Source organism: Mastigoproctus giganteus, chromosome 9 (assembly GCF_048544385.1).
Source record: "Mastigoproctus giganteus isolate SK-2022 chromosome 9, ASM4854438v1, whole genome shotgun sequence".
Taxonomy (NCBI): Eukaryota; Metazoa; Arthropoda; class Arachnida; order Uropygi; family Thelyphonidae; genus Mastigoproctus; species Mastigoproctus giganteus.
The window spans coordinates 175,223,775-175,242,108 of NC_143583.1; the positions used below are offsets into that span (position 1 = coordinate 175,223,775).

Below are 18,334 nucleotides of genomic sequence, written 5' to 3' on the forward strand. Positions count from 1 at the left end.
TCAAGGTATGCCGTGACCATTGCCTTATACAAGGGGATAATCACCTCCTTACCCCTACTAGAAAATTTTCAATTTATCATTGAAAAGACACTATGAACTATTCTTGCAGACCGTCTGCACTGCTCAGAAAACTTCATATCTGCCTCCACAATTACACCCCCCAATCCTTTTCGTTCTCTACCACTGTCAGTGTAGTATCACAGAGTTGATACGTTACTCTGGGGTTACTGCTTTCCATATGTAGTACTTTACATTTATCATTGTTAAACTTCAGTTGCCACCTCTCAGCCCATATGCTCAACTTTTCTAGATCCTGTTGCGCAATGTACTGTCATTACTGTCCTTAACAACCCTGCCAACCTTCATATCGTCTGCAAACTTGGACATTAAGCTTGATAAATACCATCATCAATATCATTTATAAATACAGAAAACAACAATGGACCCAACATTCAACCCTGGGGGACTCCACTAATAACATCAGTCCACGATGAGCAGTGTCCATTGATTACCACTCTGCCTTCTCCCACTCAACCATTCCTTTGTCCATAGCAGCAATTTGCCTCCAATGCCACACTGCTCCAATTTCTTTAGCAGTCATCCATATGCAACAGTATCAAAAGCCTTTAAGATCCAAATATATGATATCAAAGTTATTCCCTGCATCCAGTTCCTTTGTGACCACAATATAGTATCCAATCAAATTGGTCGGGCTAGACTTTCCCTTAACAAAATCATGCTGTGTCCGAGCTATAACTGAAGTTTTGTCTAGATGATCCTGTACTGCTTCTTTAACCATTGCCTCCATTAATTTTCCTGGAACAGAAGTTAAACTAACAGGTCTATAATTACATGTGTTGCCCTTTGATCCTCCTTTGTGAATTGAGGACACATTTGTACATCTCCACTCCATGGGTACCTTCCGTGAGTCCAAAGAAGCTCTCATAATTATGGCTGAGGGTTTGCTTACTTCCTTTGCTGCCTCCTTTAATATAACTGGATAGATCTCATCCACCCCGGGTGCGTTTTTATGTTTATCTTCAATAATTTCTCCTCCACTTCCCTCTCAGTTATTACAAACTCATCTAGCTCACTGCCAGAGTTTAATTCACCTCTGGCATTCCACTCTCTGATTAACTCCTCATGTGTGAATGTAGATGCAAAATACTCATTTAGTTTGTTAGCCACCTGAGCAGGATCAACAACAGTTGATCAATCAATATCCAGTGGACCAATCTGATTCATCCCCTTCCTTCTAGAGTTTACATAAGTAAAGAACTCTTTGCAGTTTTTCTTTGCATCCTTTGCCAAAGATTTCTCATAATCTGCCTTTGCCTGCCTAATCTCCTTTGTGACTTGGTTACAGACCAGCTTATATCTATCACAGGCTTCCATGTCACCCATTCATTTATATGTATCCCATGCATTTTTCTTCTCTGCCATATGTTTCATTAGTTCATCTGACATCCATTTAGGCCTAAACCTTGAACAATATTTCTTAGATGGTATGTAAAGCCTAGTAGCTTCCAAGATAATTTCTTTCAATGCTTCCCATTTTCAATTTACTGTTGGTAACATCATCAGCTAGTCCCACGTATAAAATTTAAACACTGTCTCAGCCTATCGTAGTCGCCTTTACGAAAGCAATACCCCTTCCCTTTACCCCTAATGGTAGTTACCTCTGAGTAAATCCCACTTCAGAACACTGTGATCACTGCCACCTAGTGGTTCCTTTATCTGCAGATTCTTAATGCATGAAGAATCACTACTGATAATCAGATCAAGAGTATTTCTCCCTCTAGTTGCCTCCTGAACATGCTGATGTAGAAAACAATCACCCAATAAATCCACAAAATCCTTGCTAGTGTGTGAGTGACCAACCCACAAATTCCAGTCAATATCTGGGAAATTAAAATCCCCCCCCCATTATAAGACTGATTTACTGTCCCACTCTATTTACCTGTACAGTTTTTTATTATACTCAGTGTCATTAGGCCTATAACACGCTCCTACTCTCAATTTTGATCTCCCAATGCATATGTCACACCAAACTGACTCTACACTGCACTGTCCAGCGATGTCAACTGGCTTCACTTCCTTGGATTTTACGTGTTTCTTAACTAATAGCATAACTCCTCATCCTTTCCTATCCTTCCTGTACACATTGTGCTCCCCAAATTCCAGTTCTGCATTCCTTATATCTGTGTGACACCACATCTCTAATATCCCAACAATATCTGCCTGTGATGTTTTGAGCAACACCTCAAATTCATGAAATTTATTTACAAAACTCCTTGCATTGGTGTATACACAAGTATACATGCACCTGTTCCTATTCTTAGCTACCCTAACGCAATCCATGTGTTTACTTGTACCGCAATGACTCCCAGCAGTCTCTGAAATACCCCGCATTTTGTTTTCCAGGCTGCTGCTTATTCCAACAGAAGCAGTGCAAGAATCACCTCTGCCAATGGATACTGTTAATCCATTAGTCCTTGTATTCCCCCAAGCTAGCAGTTTTCCGACCCACCTAACACTACCTCGATAGCATTAGCAAATATTCTTGCACCCTTTATATTTAAGTGTATCCCATCCCTGTAGAGTCAGTCTCCCTGTTAACAAGTACAAACCAGGCTGAGAAAAATTCTACCCCTTGAGCCTTGCACAATCTTTGCAGGCTGAATTGATCGACAAGGCGCTCATTATATACTCCCTCCTATCATGTCTGGGAAAAATTACAGACACTTTTAAATTCAACCCTAATTCACGGCTTTTTTTCAACAGTGACCTGTACTTGTTAAGTAATTCCACCAGTCTCTTACTCTTAATATCATTAGTGCCAACGGGTACAACAATATCATCTTTTGTGCCTTTAATATATGACATCTGCTTTACAACATCAACCTTTGCCCCTGGCAGACATACCCTGGTCCTGTTCCACTTATCCTTTTTACATACCATGTTCCCTGTTTCCCGATAATAGGGTCACCTACAACTACTATTTCCTGTGGGATCGGTGCATTCTGCCTTAGGGGGTTGCCGCTGTGTTGCCTGATGATCAAAGTGCAAGCTCTGGCATTGATGTGGGTAGCTGAGAGCTTGTTGGGCCCTCAATTTACATTCTTCGAGGGCATCCACCCTGTCCTTCAAGCTCTCATATAGGCCCATAACAATGCTGAGTTGTCGCCTGATTTCCTCACACTCCTTACATCGCGCGCGCACACACACACCTTGGCAATATCATGTCCCGTACCCGACTGCTTCACAAACATCAAGCAAGCAGTGCATTTTAAAAGGCTGTGATTCAGAGGGCAACTGCCTCCTTGGTTCTTCCCTGAGCCACAGCACTTCCATTAGCTTGAGCCTTTTGCTTTGATGCTCTGGTCTGAGTCATGATTTCGATTCAATTTCAATTCCAGTACAAAATTATAACCCTAAACTTGTATCCCAACGCAGTTGTAACACTATATATATTTTTTCCGTATCGAGTATTATCTCTGAGTTGCGTTATATAACATCCGTATCAAGTTATGTATTAATTAATTATGTTACGCTTGTAAAATCTAAGTCGTTATATGTAATTAGTTAAAAAGTACAATTTAATTGACAATGAAGTTTAACAAGATTAAAAAATTTTACTGATTAATTGATAATATTATACACTACACTATACTAAGCTAACGCTATCTAGTTCGGGATATAACATTGTATCGTATAACAAGTTACGAACGATAAATGTACAGACACTTAAGTTTTAATTAAATTCCAAAATCTCGCTGTCTCAATTCAGAATAAACCAAGGATCTTGACTAGGTCTATAAGCTACTTATAGAAAATAATTTAATATAGCAATTAGTCAATAAAGCAGCTAAATATAGCTAAAAAATCTTCCTGTTCGCCAGAGCTGCCAAACTTGTGAAACACATGGATTGGATACCCTTACCGATACTAAGTAATAACCTACAAAATCTCAATCTAAGTTAAAATTTAACTTAAGTATCGTAACTAGGAATATAAAGCTACTCTAGAAAATAAGTTAATATGCCAATTTAAGTTAATAAAACAGAAAAAACTTCTCTATTTTCAGGAGCCGTAAAAACTTCACCTGAACAAGGCTACTCTCTTTCCCAACTCGGGAACGAATATTTTTAGAATGGATAATAGGATATTTTTCTTGAGCAACCTTCATTGGAGGCTGATTAATTCAGTCATAGTGGGAAGAAACCCCAAAAGTGCTTCAGTCCTTTTCAAACTAGATTGATTGAATCCTATAATTTTCAATCCTGGATCATTCCCCTTCTCATTGGAAAAGTCAGCAGCAAATGTGTTAAGTGAACTAAATGTTGATGCATCCTTACTGCTTCTCAGACAACACACCCATTAGGGGGCCATAAATTAAAACTGAAAATGAATGGTTGTAAACAGATGTGCAAAAATTTGTCGTCAGCCAGAGGCAAACTGACTGTTGGAAAAAACTTCCATCTGGCGTTGTGGAAGTGGGCAGTTTGAATAAATTTGAGGATTAGACAAAATGTTAGCAGGGATGTACAGAAGACTGATTTTTTTTTTTTTTTTTTTATTTATTATTTTGCCTGATGCTGTACAAAATTTGCTTCCTTGCATCATTTACTGCTACTTAAAATAATTTACATTTAGGGGATACTGTATGAACAATCATTCATGAGGTACTGTATCAAAGGCTTGACCAAAATAGATGTCAGAAATTCTTTACATCCAATTCTTTAGGATGTAAAGAACTTTTGTGGGAACCTATATTGGCTAATCAGATTAGTCAAACATGATCTCTATTTAATAAAGTCAAATTGCAACAAGAACTCCATAAACCACATGAGCTGCCAGGACAGCTCACGGAGTTTTATCAATGATATACAGGAATTTTTCTAGCAGGGATAGGGAGGTGATTATCTCATTGTATAAGGCAATGGTCAGGCCACGCCTTGAGTACCGCATACGGGTTTGGAGGCCTCATTTTAGAAAGGATGTGGAGCTGCTGGAACAATTACAGAGAAGAGCAACGAGATTGATGAGGGGAACAAAAGGGTGCTTTTATCAAGAAAGGCTTCAGTTATGCAAATTGATTAAGGCTTTGAATGGATTGAGCAAGCTCAATGCTGATAGGATTCTTCCTCTTGCTCAGACCACACACATGAGTGGCCACAAATTCAAATTGAGGAAGGGGGTCTCAGAATAGATGTGTGGAAGTTTGCTTTTAGCCAGTGGGTAGTTGAAACTATCAACTTCTGCAACAACAGATGGAACAAACTTCCATCTGTTGTTGAGGAAGTTGATAGTTTAAATAAATTAAGTCAAAGGAAGAACTAGATAAACTATTGGAGGGAATGAATAGGTGAAATGGAAGGAGCCTTTTTTCTTTTTGGCCAATGTTGTATAAGCTTGCTTTTTTGCATCATTTGCCAAGGCTAATGATAAATATAAATCTAGTAATGTTTTTTAGATTATTAGCATAGTTTTATTACATTTAATTTAAAAAATAAATTAAATTATTACTTTAAAACTTTAATGCTATAATGTATCATGGTATGCAGTTTAAGATTAATATCCAAGCAAATACTTTCGTAAGTGAAATTTATATTTGGTCTATGACAAAACTATAACAGAAAATTTAATTATGTTTAATCTAAATCCATAAAATATTAACCAAGTGTATCAATTCTAACCAATAAAAATAGAAAGCAAAGAATCCAATAAAATAAGTGCAATGAGTAGAACACTTTTTTTAAAAAATTTAAATTTAAATTTGAATTTTGAAAGTGTAATGATTAAAATAAGCTCATCTACTGCATGTTTAATAACATCAATACTGTAATAATCAGGCCTAAATGCAGAAATGTGTATATGTATATATACATTCTAATATATTAGTATTATTAAATTTCTAGTTTAACCGATTAACAAATAACCATATCATCACATGTCTATAGCAACAGGAGAATATTTATTACAAATAGTAACATTCGTGGGAAAAAACAATGGTCTCCAAATAGTGGTCCATGAACCACAGTCACTGAACAGAGAACTTTGACCTATATCTCAAGTATGTTCAATTTTCACCTATAAAAAAAAAAAAAAAAAAAAAACTATTTTCCTATGCGATGGTTCTGTTTCAAACTTAAATTCCAAAATCTCAGTCTATGTTATGTTCAGTGTTTCCTGTATGTTTCAAGCAATTATGTAACTGTTCATCAATTTTAAAAAACAGAACAGTACACATTTATGAATAAAATGCATAGGCCTAGACTGACTGGACAGTAAATTAGGCTAATAAAAGAAAAGTTGGAGGATAAAATATTAATATTTGGAGAAGTATAAAGGATGCAGCATAAATTCTGTTTAAAACAGAATCACATAAAACAAAATAGAAGTAGAGTATGCTAAAATTCTTTTGAACTTTTTTTATAATAAATCCAAAATTTTAGTAAAGATTTTAATATCAGAACGCAGCTGACAAGTACAGCCTGAAGAAGCTGAGTGGTCAATACAAAAGTACAGCTGCACATGCATTTCAGGTGAACATGGTACATGACTGCTAAATACTGTTAATAATACATTCTTGTTAAGATATGATTAGTTGACGACTACATTTAAAACTGATCAAATATTTTAGTAACTAAAATGTTTGATCACTCATACATGTTTAAACTTTATCTAAGTTGGATGATTAAACAATAACCATAAAATACTTTGTTACTTCTAATAATCAACAACAAATAAAAAGCTATACCCTCAAAATTTAATAAACACCACCTTTATTATCCAGGGCATTCATAACAACAGAAAAGCTGTGGAAAAAGTCAACTCCATACTCGGGACTGAAAATGGAAAAAGAATAATAAATAATACAAGAATAATCCTTTAAATAGTATCAATCCATAAATATGAGTGAAATTTTTCAGTCGATAAATAACAACATATTACCAATGACTATTACTACCAGTATATTAATTTATTTCAAAAATTTGCTATTTTTTCTGTGATACTTTGTAAATTTAATTCTTATCTGCTTAATTATTGTAACATTTTATAAATGTTGAATCAATAATACTTTGTAAATTTAATTCTTATTTTAATAATAATGGTTGCACCTTGAACAAATCATCTGAGGAGATCATCAATGACACCGGTAGAAACAGATGCAATTCACATGCACATCAGGTTCACTGCTTGTACAGTCATGCAACATACCAAGATCAATATGGTAGATAATCCTAACTCAGTTGATCCTTTTCTTTGTTCCCGACATAAGGAGTGCACAAATGAGAAATTACAATTTGGTGCATTACTAGATAAAATTCAGTTACTCAAGAAATGAGTGGATACCCTGCAGGCAAATAAAACCAAGAACTCATCAGGAACTGATGTATTTAGAGACCAACCAAATTACGCACCCTTGATCAATGACCCAGAAGAGAAAGTGCTCTAGTTCGAGGAAAATGGAAAACAGGTACCACTTTTTTTTATAATAAGGATAGGGAGACTAGAATCAAGTGTGACATCATCAACTGTCTGCCAGTTGCTGCAACTAATGTCACCAACAGACTATCAGATTTCAGTGGGGTAAAGAGCATTATTATTCAAGTGGGAACTAATGGCATTAAGCACACATGAACCGACAACCTGTTCGATTAATATTATAAAACTATGCTGAAAGAAACACCGCAGGTTAGGTCAAAATGCATGTATCTGCAACTGGGAGGGAACTGTGTGATGAAAGTACATGTCATCAGCATTTACTGATAGGTGCTGACATTTGCACAACGAGTAGCATAGAAACAGATTCCCAAGCTTTTTTCATGAAATTGAAAAGTGCTAAACAAATGGTGGTACAGCAGCTGGCAGGTGCACATATTTAATTACTCTGTGAAACCATAAAAAAAAATTCAGGAACTATTGAAGCAGTCTGGCTACACTGTTAAAAGCCTATATTACTGAAATTGTTAAAATATTGTTATTGTTATATTGTAAAATGCTTGAAAATAACTATAAAGTATGAAAAATGTGTAATTTGAAACTTTACAGCAATATCAGCACCTATCAGTAGGCACTCACATTACATGAAGAATAGAGTGAGAACTTATACCCATGCTACTCGTCACGTAAATAGAAAAACTGCTGATACATTATGGTGCTGCACTGACAAGTGCTTGCATTTAATTATTCTGCAAAAACCATTAAAAAAAAATGGCATGAGCTTTTATGAGAGCATATTTCGATTCAGGGAAGATCCCTGTGGATTGGAGTTTGGAGTTATATGAATATACCAAAATTCAGAAAGGGAGATCAAAGGTTCACAATTATACACCTGTTAGGTTGACTTCTGTTCCAGGGAAAATAATAGTAGTAGTAGTGGCATGTGATGAAAAAAAGCAAGTGTATGAGCTTATGCAGTATCAGCCAAAAAAAAAAAAATTTTCACACAACCATTCCCTCTAAATGTTTGTCCAGTTCCTCCTTAAATTTATTTAACCTATCAATTTCCGCGACGGATGGACATTTGTTCTAACATTTAACCACCCACTGGCTAAAGGCAAATTTCCGCACATTATTCTACATCTGTCTTTCCTTAATTTGAATTTATGTCCTCTTAGGTTCATAATCTGAACAAGTGGAAGAGTCCCATCAGAATTCAGCATGCTCAACCAATTCAAGGCCTTATACACCTCAATCAGATCACCTCGCAGATGCCTAGTCTCCAGCCACTGCAATTTGCAGAACTTAAACCTCTTGGTAAGAGGATCCCCTCATTCCCCTCACCAATCTTGTTGCCCTTCTCTGTACATGTTCAAGCAAATCCACATCCTTCCTAAAATCAGGCCTTTACACCTATATGCAGTACTCAAGACATGGCCTGACCATTGCCTTATACAGATGGACAATCACCTCATTTTCCCTGCTAGCAAAATTCCTATATATCATTGACAAAACCCCATGACCTGCCCTGGCAGACTGTCTGCACTGCTCAGAAAACTTCATATCTGATTGCACAATTACTCCCAGTCTTTTTCATTTTCTACCACCTTAAGTGTAGTACCAACACAGTTGGTACGTTTCTCTGGGATTACTTCTACCCATATACAGTATAATTAAGTTATTTGTTATTTGGTTTTTAGGAGCATTAGATAATTAAGTCATTGGTTAAAAAGGTAATGAAGGATCAAGACAGGACCACAGTTATATTGCAGCCACAACATGGATTTGTTAAGGAGCTATCTTGTCTGACCAATCTGATTGGATACTACAATGCAGTAACAAAGGAACTGGATACAAAAAATAATTTTGATATCATATACTTGGATTTCAGGAAAATTTCTGATACTGTTGCACATTCTGATACGACTGCTACTGTTGAATTCTGATACTGTTGCACAGTTCTGATACGACTGCCTGTACAAATTGGTGCAGTTTAGCATTAAGGTCAATTTACTGCTTTAGATGAAGGGATGGATTAGCAGGAGAAGACAGTGTTTATTAATGGACATTGCTCTTCGTGTATTAATGCTATTAGTGGAATTCACCGAAGGTTCAGCACTGGTCCCATTGTTATTTTCTATGTTTATTTAATGATATTAATGAAGATAAAGTAAAAAAAAAGTAAAGTGCAGCCATTATCAAACCACTGCAGGGTGGAAGCCTCCTCAACAATTCATGCTGGGGGAAAATGGACCATAATCTGCCACGCTGGTCCAGTGCGGGTTGGCAGATCAACCGTATTCAGCAGTCAGGGGCTTGAACCCCGGTCTACTCAAAGAGCGTGTACTACTGCACTCCCGCTCCTGCCCACTCGGCTACGGAGGCCTTCTAATGAAGATATAACATACTTAATGTCTAAGTTTGCAGAGGGCACAAAGGTTGGCAAGGTTTTTAATGACAATAATCAGGGTAAGCTACTGCAACAAGACCAAGAAAAATTAGGCATATGGGCTGAGAAAAGGCAATTGAAGTTTAACATTGACAAATGCAAGGTACAGCATATAGGGGGCAGTACTCCCAGATTAATCTGCAAACTGTGTGGTACTTTGTTTTTTTTTTTTTTTCCTTTTTATGAAAACCCCAAACACAAGAGGTATTAGAACCTATAGTACTTAGTATCGTGCTTGGGATGGAGGTTGAGAAGACGAAAGAAGATATTTGTTGACTTCAACTTCTGTAGACTGTAATTTTCAGGAAATACGTGTGAAGGAAGGTTGTTCTAGAAAACGGTAGTTCAATGAATAAACGAGGAAGATGAAAACTTGGTTCTGTGAGTTTGAAGTTGGACAATAAACAGATGTTGGCTGGTGGGAGCACGAGTTCGGACTGTTTTGAAAGAGAAAGAGTATGAATTATAGAAGCCAATTCAGAACAGTGCTCATGGAAGTATCTGTAGAAAAGGACTGCAGCAGAAACAGTACGTCTATGAGACAGAGAGTGGAGAAACTCTGTTAGAGAGGAGTCATTAATTAACCTAACTGCCCTCTTCTGAATGGAATCTAGAAGCCTGAGAGAGGTTTTGGGGCACTGCCCCAGATGTGGGAACAATATTCCATGGTAGGGTGGATTTGCGATTTGTACAGAGTGAACAGCTGCTTCGAAGAAAAGTAACGCCGAAAGTGAAAGAGAAAACCAAGTTTTCTAGATGCAGAGGAAGCAATATTTGTAATGTGCTTGTGCCAAGAGATATTAGAAGTCAGGGTAATCCCAAAAAGAGATATATCATTTTGCCTAGAAATCAGAGTGTCACCAAAGATAAGCATAGGAGCAGAAGAATCCTTTTTGCAAGATAAGACAAGACTGAGTTTTAGAAGGATTGAAATCAACTAAGTTGTGAGAATTACCTGGAGATCAGCATTTAAGGAATTGGGCAAGGTTTTCAAAATGGAAAGTGGATTGCAATGTGCTATCATCGGCATAACTATGGATGGGATTTCCAGTCAATGGAAGAAGGTCATTAATATACAACAGAAAAAGAGTGGGAGAAAGAACTGAACCTTGGGGGACACTAGCATTAGTGAGGAAGACAGAGCCATCTACCATCACCCTCAGTGAGCGATCAGAGAAAAAAACTGGATAACAATTACAAAAAATAGTTGGAAAACCATAAGATGGAAGCTTGTTTAGAAGACCTTTATGCCAAACATGATTGAAAGCATTTGAGATATCAAGAGCAACTGCTTGTGTTTCGCCAAACTTTTCCATTGAATTTGTCCATATATGGGTAACATAAGCCAGAATATCACCAGTGGATTGACATGACAGAATCCATACTGGCGATCGTTGATGGAAGGTTTCTAGGTAGTTTAAGAGTTGGCAGTTAATTGATTTCTCCATTACTTTAGAAAGAGTAAAAGTAATTGCAATGGGACAATAAATTGGATGGGAGCGGCTTGTCACCCTTTTTAGGAACTGGCTAGATATGAGCAAATTTCCAAGCAAAAGGAAACACACCTTTGGAATAAGAAAGTGAAAAAAGGTGGCAAAGAACAGGAGTAAGTTCAAGAGCACAGGTTTTGAGAACAAGTGGAGAAATACCATCAGGACCGGGAGCTTTCTTACCATCAAGATTCGTCAAAATCCTTGTGACATCCTTTTGACGGAAGACCGCAGGAGGCATTGAATGGAGCATGTTGTGAATGGTTGGAGATGTTTTACCAAGATCATTAAAACTTGAGTTGGAAGTAAAATGGGATGCTAGCTGGTCCGCTTTATCCTTGGCTGAAGTAACAACAGAACCACCTCGTTTTGACAGAGGTGGGAGCAGAGATGGGCAAAAGTTGCGGCCAATAGCTTTGGCAAGAGACCAGAATGCTCGGCTACCATTAGGGCAAGAAGCAAGGTTTCTACTCTTAGCCTGTTAAAAATCTAGTTTGGACTGATTAATAACTGCTTTGTTGTTGTTGTTATTTGGTTTTAGGAGCATTAGCAACTAAGGCCATATTGTTCCGGGAATATGCGGTGGTCATTCCCTGACCTTTCCGCATCCTCCATATTTGGTGGTGACGGGCTCGAACCCTGGTGTAATCAAGAAGCGTGTGCTATGCACTGCTGCTCCTTCTCACCTGGCTACAGAGGCACCGCTGATAAAGGTGACACAGTGGTAATACTCAATAAACCTGATTATATTAATAAGTTAGAGTCAGTTGTATCAGATACCTCCAATTATCTTGAAGTAGACCTGGCACTATTTACCAATTTGGTCAATCAATACAATAAAACGTTAACGACATATCGAAAATATGGCTACATAACTATGGCTTAGTTAAAGGAACTGAAGGCTAGAACATACAATATTCCTGCACTTTTTGGACAGGGAAAATTACATATGACCGGATTTCTTATTCGGCCCATTGCTTCCTACAGAAACTCTGCATTTTCATCCTTGGCCACACATGTAAATATCATTATAAAACCCTTTAGACAGGCGATACAATTTGGGATTAAGAACTACAATACACTATTTAATAACCTTAAGGAATGTACACTTGGTGGTAACGATAATTTATTCTCACTAGATGTTACCTCATTATCTACGAATGTAAACGTTGAATACACATTAGATATTCTTTGGGATACGTTAAATAATAACTCTATACCGATTAATTCAACTAAGCTTCCTATTAAGGAAATTTTTCACTTAATTAAACTCTTAGTTGAAGCCAACTATATCACCTTTCGAGACAAAGTATACAAACAAATTTTTAGTTTGCAAATGGGATTAAGCCTGAGCAGCCTAATATCGGAGCTCTGTCTCTCAGCGATTGAACGTAGACATCTGACTCCTTTTCTACCCTGTATCACATACTGTGGGAGATATTTAGACTATGTTCTAGTCATTACCAATAGTAGCACTATCCAAGACATTTTACATTTGTTTAATAATATTCATTCTAGACTCAAATTTACATTGGAAAGGGAGAATAAGAATACTAAGTCATTAAATTTTCTAAATTTCACGCTTACTCGGAACGCAAATAAAATCCAGTTGTAAAATCCAGTTTATCTATTGTAAACCTATAAACACTGATATGCTTCTGCATTATAAAAGCTATCACTCATTCACCTACAAGATCGATTATCTTTAATCAATTTCTCAATTCTTATAAATATTCAATGACGGAATCTGCTTTGGGCTCAAAAATACAAATATTAACCAGCAGATTCTTAAACAGGAGTTACCCACTTGCTACAATAGACAGAATTAGGGTATAAGCTAAGGATAGAATACAAAAAAAAATACACCAACCAACTATAGTAACATCAAAAATACTTTATTTCTGTCTCCCATATGTTGGACAGTGGCACAAACAAATTAACAGATTCTTTAAAGATACCAAATTTAAAATTGTAGCCAGGCCAATATGGAAATTACACACTATTCTGAACAATTGCTCAGTCCTTTCCTCGTTCGCAACACAAATAAATGACCTAGTATACAACATTTCTTGGGGTGATTGCGACTAGTCTTATCAAGGTTCCACGCGGTTTCTTCTGAATGTGTTAATCAACACGCGGCCTCAGTTCGTGCTTCTTGTTCAGCAGCATTAGCAGAATTAGGCTTTCATGCTATTAACGAAAAACATACTTCTATTTAATGAGGCCAAAATACTTAGTGTCCAATGTAATTATACGAGACTATTAATTGCAGAAACCGTCCAAATAAAATTACATGAGGATTCTGTTAATGTTCGCCAGCCATGTGTAATCTCCAACTCTTAGTCCTTTACACGCATGCGCAAAGACAAATAATCCCTTTTAAGTTCCATGCTCACCCCTACTCAGTAATTTTCATAATTTTTTAATTGTTTTTATGTCTCTATGAAATGTATGAAAAAAATTCATACATTTCATAGAGACATCACACTAAATGTATGTGGAACTATTAAATGTATTCTATATACATAATGTACGAGCCTTATATATACAGCACATGTTTAATAGTCTGACTACATTAGAATGTCTATGCGAGGTGTACAGTTGTGTTGCCACCTTTTCCCTCATGCATCTCTATAAGTTGGCCATCAGGGATGGCCAACTTAATTTTTTATGCAATCTACTTGTTTTCTTCAAAATGTGCCGCGATCTACCATCTTAAGAATTTCATTGGACATGGTTAAAAAAGTTAACAACACATACTGAAAAATATTGTTTATAAATTTTTAAATGATATACAATTCAGAATTCTTATTTTAAATTTTGCACGTATTTAAATTTTTAATTTATGTGATGTTTGTATCTTCGTGTCATCTGCCAAGCTTTCAAAATCGGGGATATAGGCCAACCGTAAAGTATCTTCTGTATGCAAGTCCGTAAGAGTAGAGCAATTCTTCGCGTTTGTTTGTTTCAAATACAAAAAGGCCGATTCACATAGATATGTGGAATCAAAACAGGAATTTAAAAATTTCACTGCATTTTTTACATTTGGGTACTTTTCTCGCCAAACATATTTCTAAAAGTCTTTTTCTGATGATCTGGCTTTTAGAAAGATTGTTTCGAAATGTAATAATTTCATTTTCAAGTAAAATTTTCTCCACGTGAAAAATCTCAGTGATTTTTTCTGCAATTTACATTAAATGGACATAAATCCAACATTAAATGGATAAAAAATATATTAAGCAATACAGTCGGTCCTCGTATAACACGTGTTTGCATTACACAAATTCGATCATACACGATTTATAAATAGAGGGACGTTATCTTATATATAACGAACCGAATTCGCTTATACACGATTCGCCTTTGTGTTTACAAGAAATGGCAGTTGAATGCGGAATCACCCCAACTGAACGCAACACGATAGGAACGAAGAAGATTCTGAAAATGTATTTATGTGTTTTATATCAGTGAAGGGGAAACACATTTCACCATAATAACGTAAAAACCAACACAATTCCAGCTATCGGTATAATCGCAAATGCAATTAGATCGAGTTTACTACCAGTTTATAACAGATTCCACTAGCAGAAACGCAACTGGAAATTGTTTTTATTGTTTTATGGTAGTAACCCCCAGAAATGTGCTTTAGTAAAATGTGAGATGTTAATAGTGTATCTTGGCCTTTACGGTGTTGTTTATTCAGTTGCTACATGCGCGCAGCTTTGTTTCTGTGTATCAAGCGTGCCACCTCGTTTGTAATTGTGCTTTATTCCCTAAAAATTAGTAAAATACTTAAAAGGTGTGAAAAGGAAGCGTCCTGGCTAAGACACTGCAGATTCAGAGAGAAAAAAAAAGAAGCAATATCGATAAACAGAGGCGGACTGGGTCAAAAATTCTTACCCGGGAAAATTTGTAGTGGCCTCATACTACGGTTTATGGCCAAAATCACACCGGCCTCTGGCCCACCGTGGTTTCCCCCGTAAGGCTTATGGCCAGTCCGCTTCTGTCGATAGAGAAAAAATATGAAATTTTGAAACGCTTTGAGCGAAATGAAAGACCATGTGATATTGCACGTGCTACAGACCTAAATGAGGCAACGCGGAGAATTACAAAGAATGCAGAGAAAATAAAAACAACTTTCATAGCGGGAACAACTCAAAGTGTAATTAAAATCCATTAGATTAAGACACAAAGAATTGGAAGAGATGGAACGGCTGTCATCTCTTTGGATAGAAAATCAAACAAAAAGCAAGTTTGCTTACGATAGAAGCAAAAGCATTAGCAATATTTTATTACGACTTACATATTATAATTTATACTTACGTATTATAAAATACGTAAGTATTTTATTACGACGTATTTTATCCGTAAAAAATACTTTTTTAGTATTAAAAAATACTTTATTATAATATATTATTTTTATTACGTATTTTAATCGTTATAAAATACGTAAGTATTTTATAACGATTAAAATTACCCGATTATTTATTGTGTTTGCTAATGTTTTGGTTCCAAATGTGTGTTCAATCTTGGGTGGTCGGCACCTAACCCCACTTTTCCCATAGGGCCTATTGTTTATATTGCACGATTTTGCATTGCACGAGGGTTTCTAGGAACGCAACTATCGTGCTATACGAGGACAGACTGTATCTTCAATTGTTTTAAAATCACCGAATCTGGTTTCAAAATTGTTCTCAACTTTCTCAATTTCAGAAACATATTTCTAACTATTAAATCCAAAAACAGGATATTTTTGCAAATGATCTTGCATATTTGCAAAATAGTGGAATTTTTTTTCTTTGAGATTCTTAGCCATTGCCAAAAATTGTTATTTATATGCAGAAATACTACGAATCATGTCACCCACATTTTTACTTTTTCCTTGTAATTCCAAATTCAGATCACTTAAATTTACTGGTAAATTCTGACAAAAAAAAAAAAAGTCAGATCACACAACCACTCCGTATCTTGTAGCCACTGATATTCATCTCTCTCCTTCGATCAACAAATTTTTTTAATTTCATTCAGAAAATTTTGAAATTTCTGTAGAAACTGACTCCAACTCAGCCACCTCACATCTGTGTGTAATATTAGATCTGGTTCATTTTCATCGAGATGCATTTTGATGTCTTCTGATGAAATTCACGATTTTGAAAGCTATGTCCATAATACTTTTAGTATTTAATCTTTTGCTGGCTAACACTTTTTGGTGGATGATACAGCAGTAACTCAAAATCTGGGAATTCATCATCCTTTTGGCATGATGCGATGAATCCGTTAAGATGCCCTGTCATTGCTTTAGCTCCATCTGTTGTTATTGATATCTGTTGAGATTTTTTCATTAATTTTTTCAAAATATTTCATTAAAATTTTTGAATGCGTTAAAAATATCAAGACCTCTAGTTCTTTCTTTTAACGAAACCATACCCACAGTTCTTCTCTAGTGGCAGAAGCAATTGAGCTGTATCACTGATGTCTGTAGATTCATCCAGCTGTCAAGAAAAGGACACACAATTAGCAATGTGAGCATGCAATTTGTTCGCTCACATTTTTACTAATTTTTTGGAAGCGTCGCATCACAGTATTTCAAGATAATTGCAGATCTTGAAGAGCACTTTTAATTTCATTTTCATTTTTAAAATTTTGAAAAAGAGAATCTGTTATTTCAAAAAATGTGTCTGATGAATTGACCATCAGAAAATGGTTTGCATTTTTTTGTAGGAAGATTCACTTCAAATGATGCTACAGTTACTGCTTTAGATCGTAAATTAGGTGTCATGAAGAAATTTTGTTGTGCGAATAATCTGGATTTAAGTTCTTTTTATTTTTTTCTAAGATCACTATTAGGCGGTAAATTCGATTGGTATTTACCATGGAGTTGCTTTGAACTGCCTTTCTAAATTTCCTCTTTTGGGTATAGCCACGCAAATCAAACAACAACATTTTTCTTTCATCATTACAAAAAAGTATTCTAGTTCCCACTCTTGATAAAAATGATCTTTTACTCTTTTTCGTACTATTCATTTTAAATCAAAGGGTATTAAATTAATGTATAAGTACTGCCAAGTTATTAACATTAAGTAAGCTATATAAGAACTCAACACATACACTATGCTCTCCACAGCGTAGCTGCATGAATTTTCACTAGACAAACCTAGCAGTTGTTCGGCGACAAGGGTAGTCACGTGGTTCAATGGATTTGTAATAAGTGTATGCAGTGGGGCACATAATAATAATAACAATTAGATTTTGACTAATCCATTTTTTATATATATATATATATATATATATTTAAAATTTGTCGTGATCGACCAAAATTAAAGCTGCAATCGACTGGTAGATCACAATCAACTTGTTGACCACCCCTGCTATAAGTTATTTTTTCCAAGACTACTTACTTTTTACTGTTTTCAAATATCTTTACCTTTACTTGGATTAGACTAATAAGGTGTCTCTATAAATTTCTGTTGTCTATTCCAGTTTTAAATTTGTCTTCTTCATAATGTCAACTGTAATGTTCACAACCCATTTTCAAAAAACTGCCCTTTCAATCTTTGTAAAAAATTGTTTCCTTGACAAAATTTTTGTTTCATTTATTTCGGTAACAAAAATTTTTTTCCCATTTTTATTTATGTGTATGCTTTTTACCCTTTGGCTTCTGGTTTACATCAGAAATGAAGACACGTTACTATTTTGCCTACAATCCTGGCCATTAACACCTGACAAGAGGCCAGTTTTGTAAGTTGTGTGGAAACATCCTTATTTTGTCCATTTTGTAATTATTTCTCTTTTATGCTTTTTTTTGTTACCTTCTATCACTATCTCCCTCATTTCTTTCACCTTTATATATATAATTTATTTATTTGCAAAGTATGCACAAACTTGACTAAAGTAAAAATCAGAATAAAACTGGAAGACATGCGATTATCAGAAAACTTATAATTAA

General features: G+C 35.8%; 1 protein-coding gene across 1 annotated transcript in view; it reads right to left on the reverse strand.

Moving 5' to 3' along the window:
• Positions 1-18,334, reverse strand: part of Uba2 (Ubiquitin-like activating enzyme 2) — a 368,774-nt gene that overhangs the window by 327,262 nt on the left and 23,178 nt on the right. Inside the window, exon 4 of the mRNA XM_090382009.1 lies at positions 6,787-6,851. Within this exon, the coding sequence (XP_090238135.1) occupies positions 6,787-6,851 (65 nt within the window). The remainder of the gene's footprint in view (positions 1-6,786; positions 6,852-18,334) is intronic.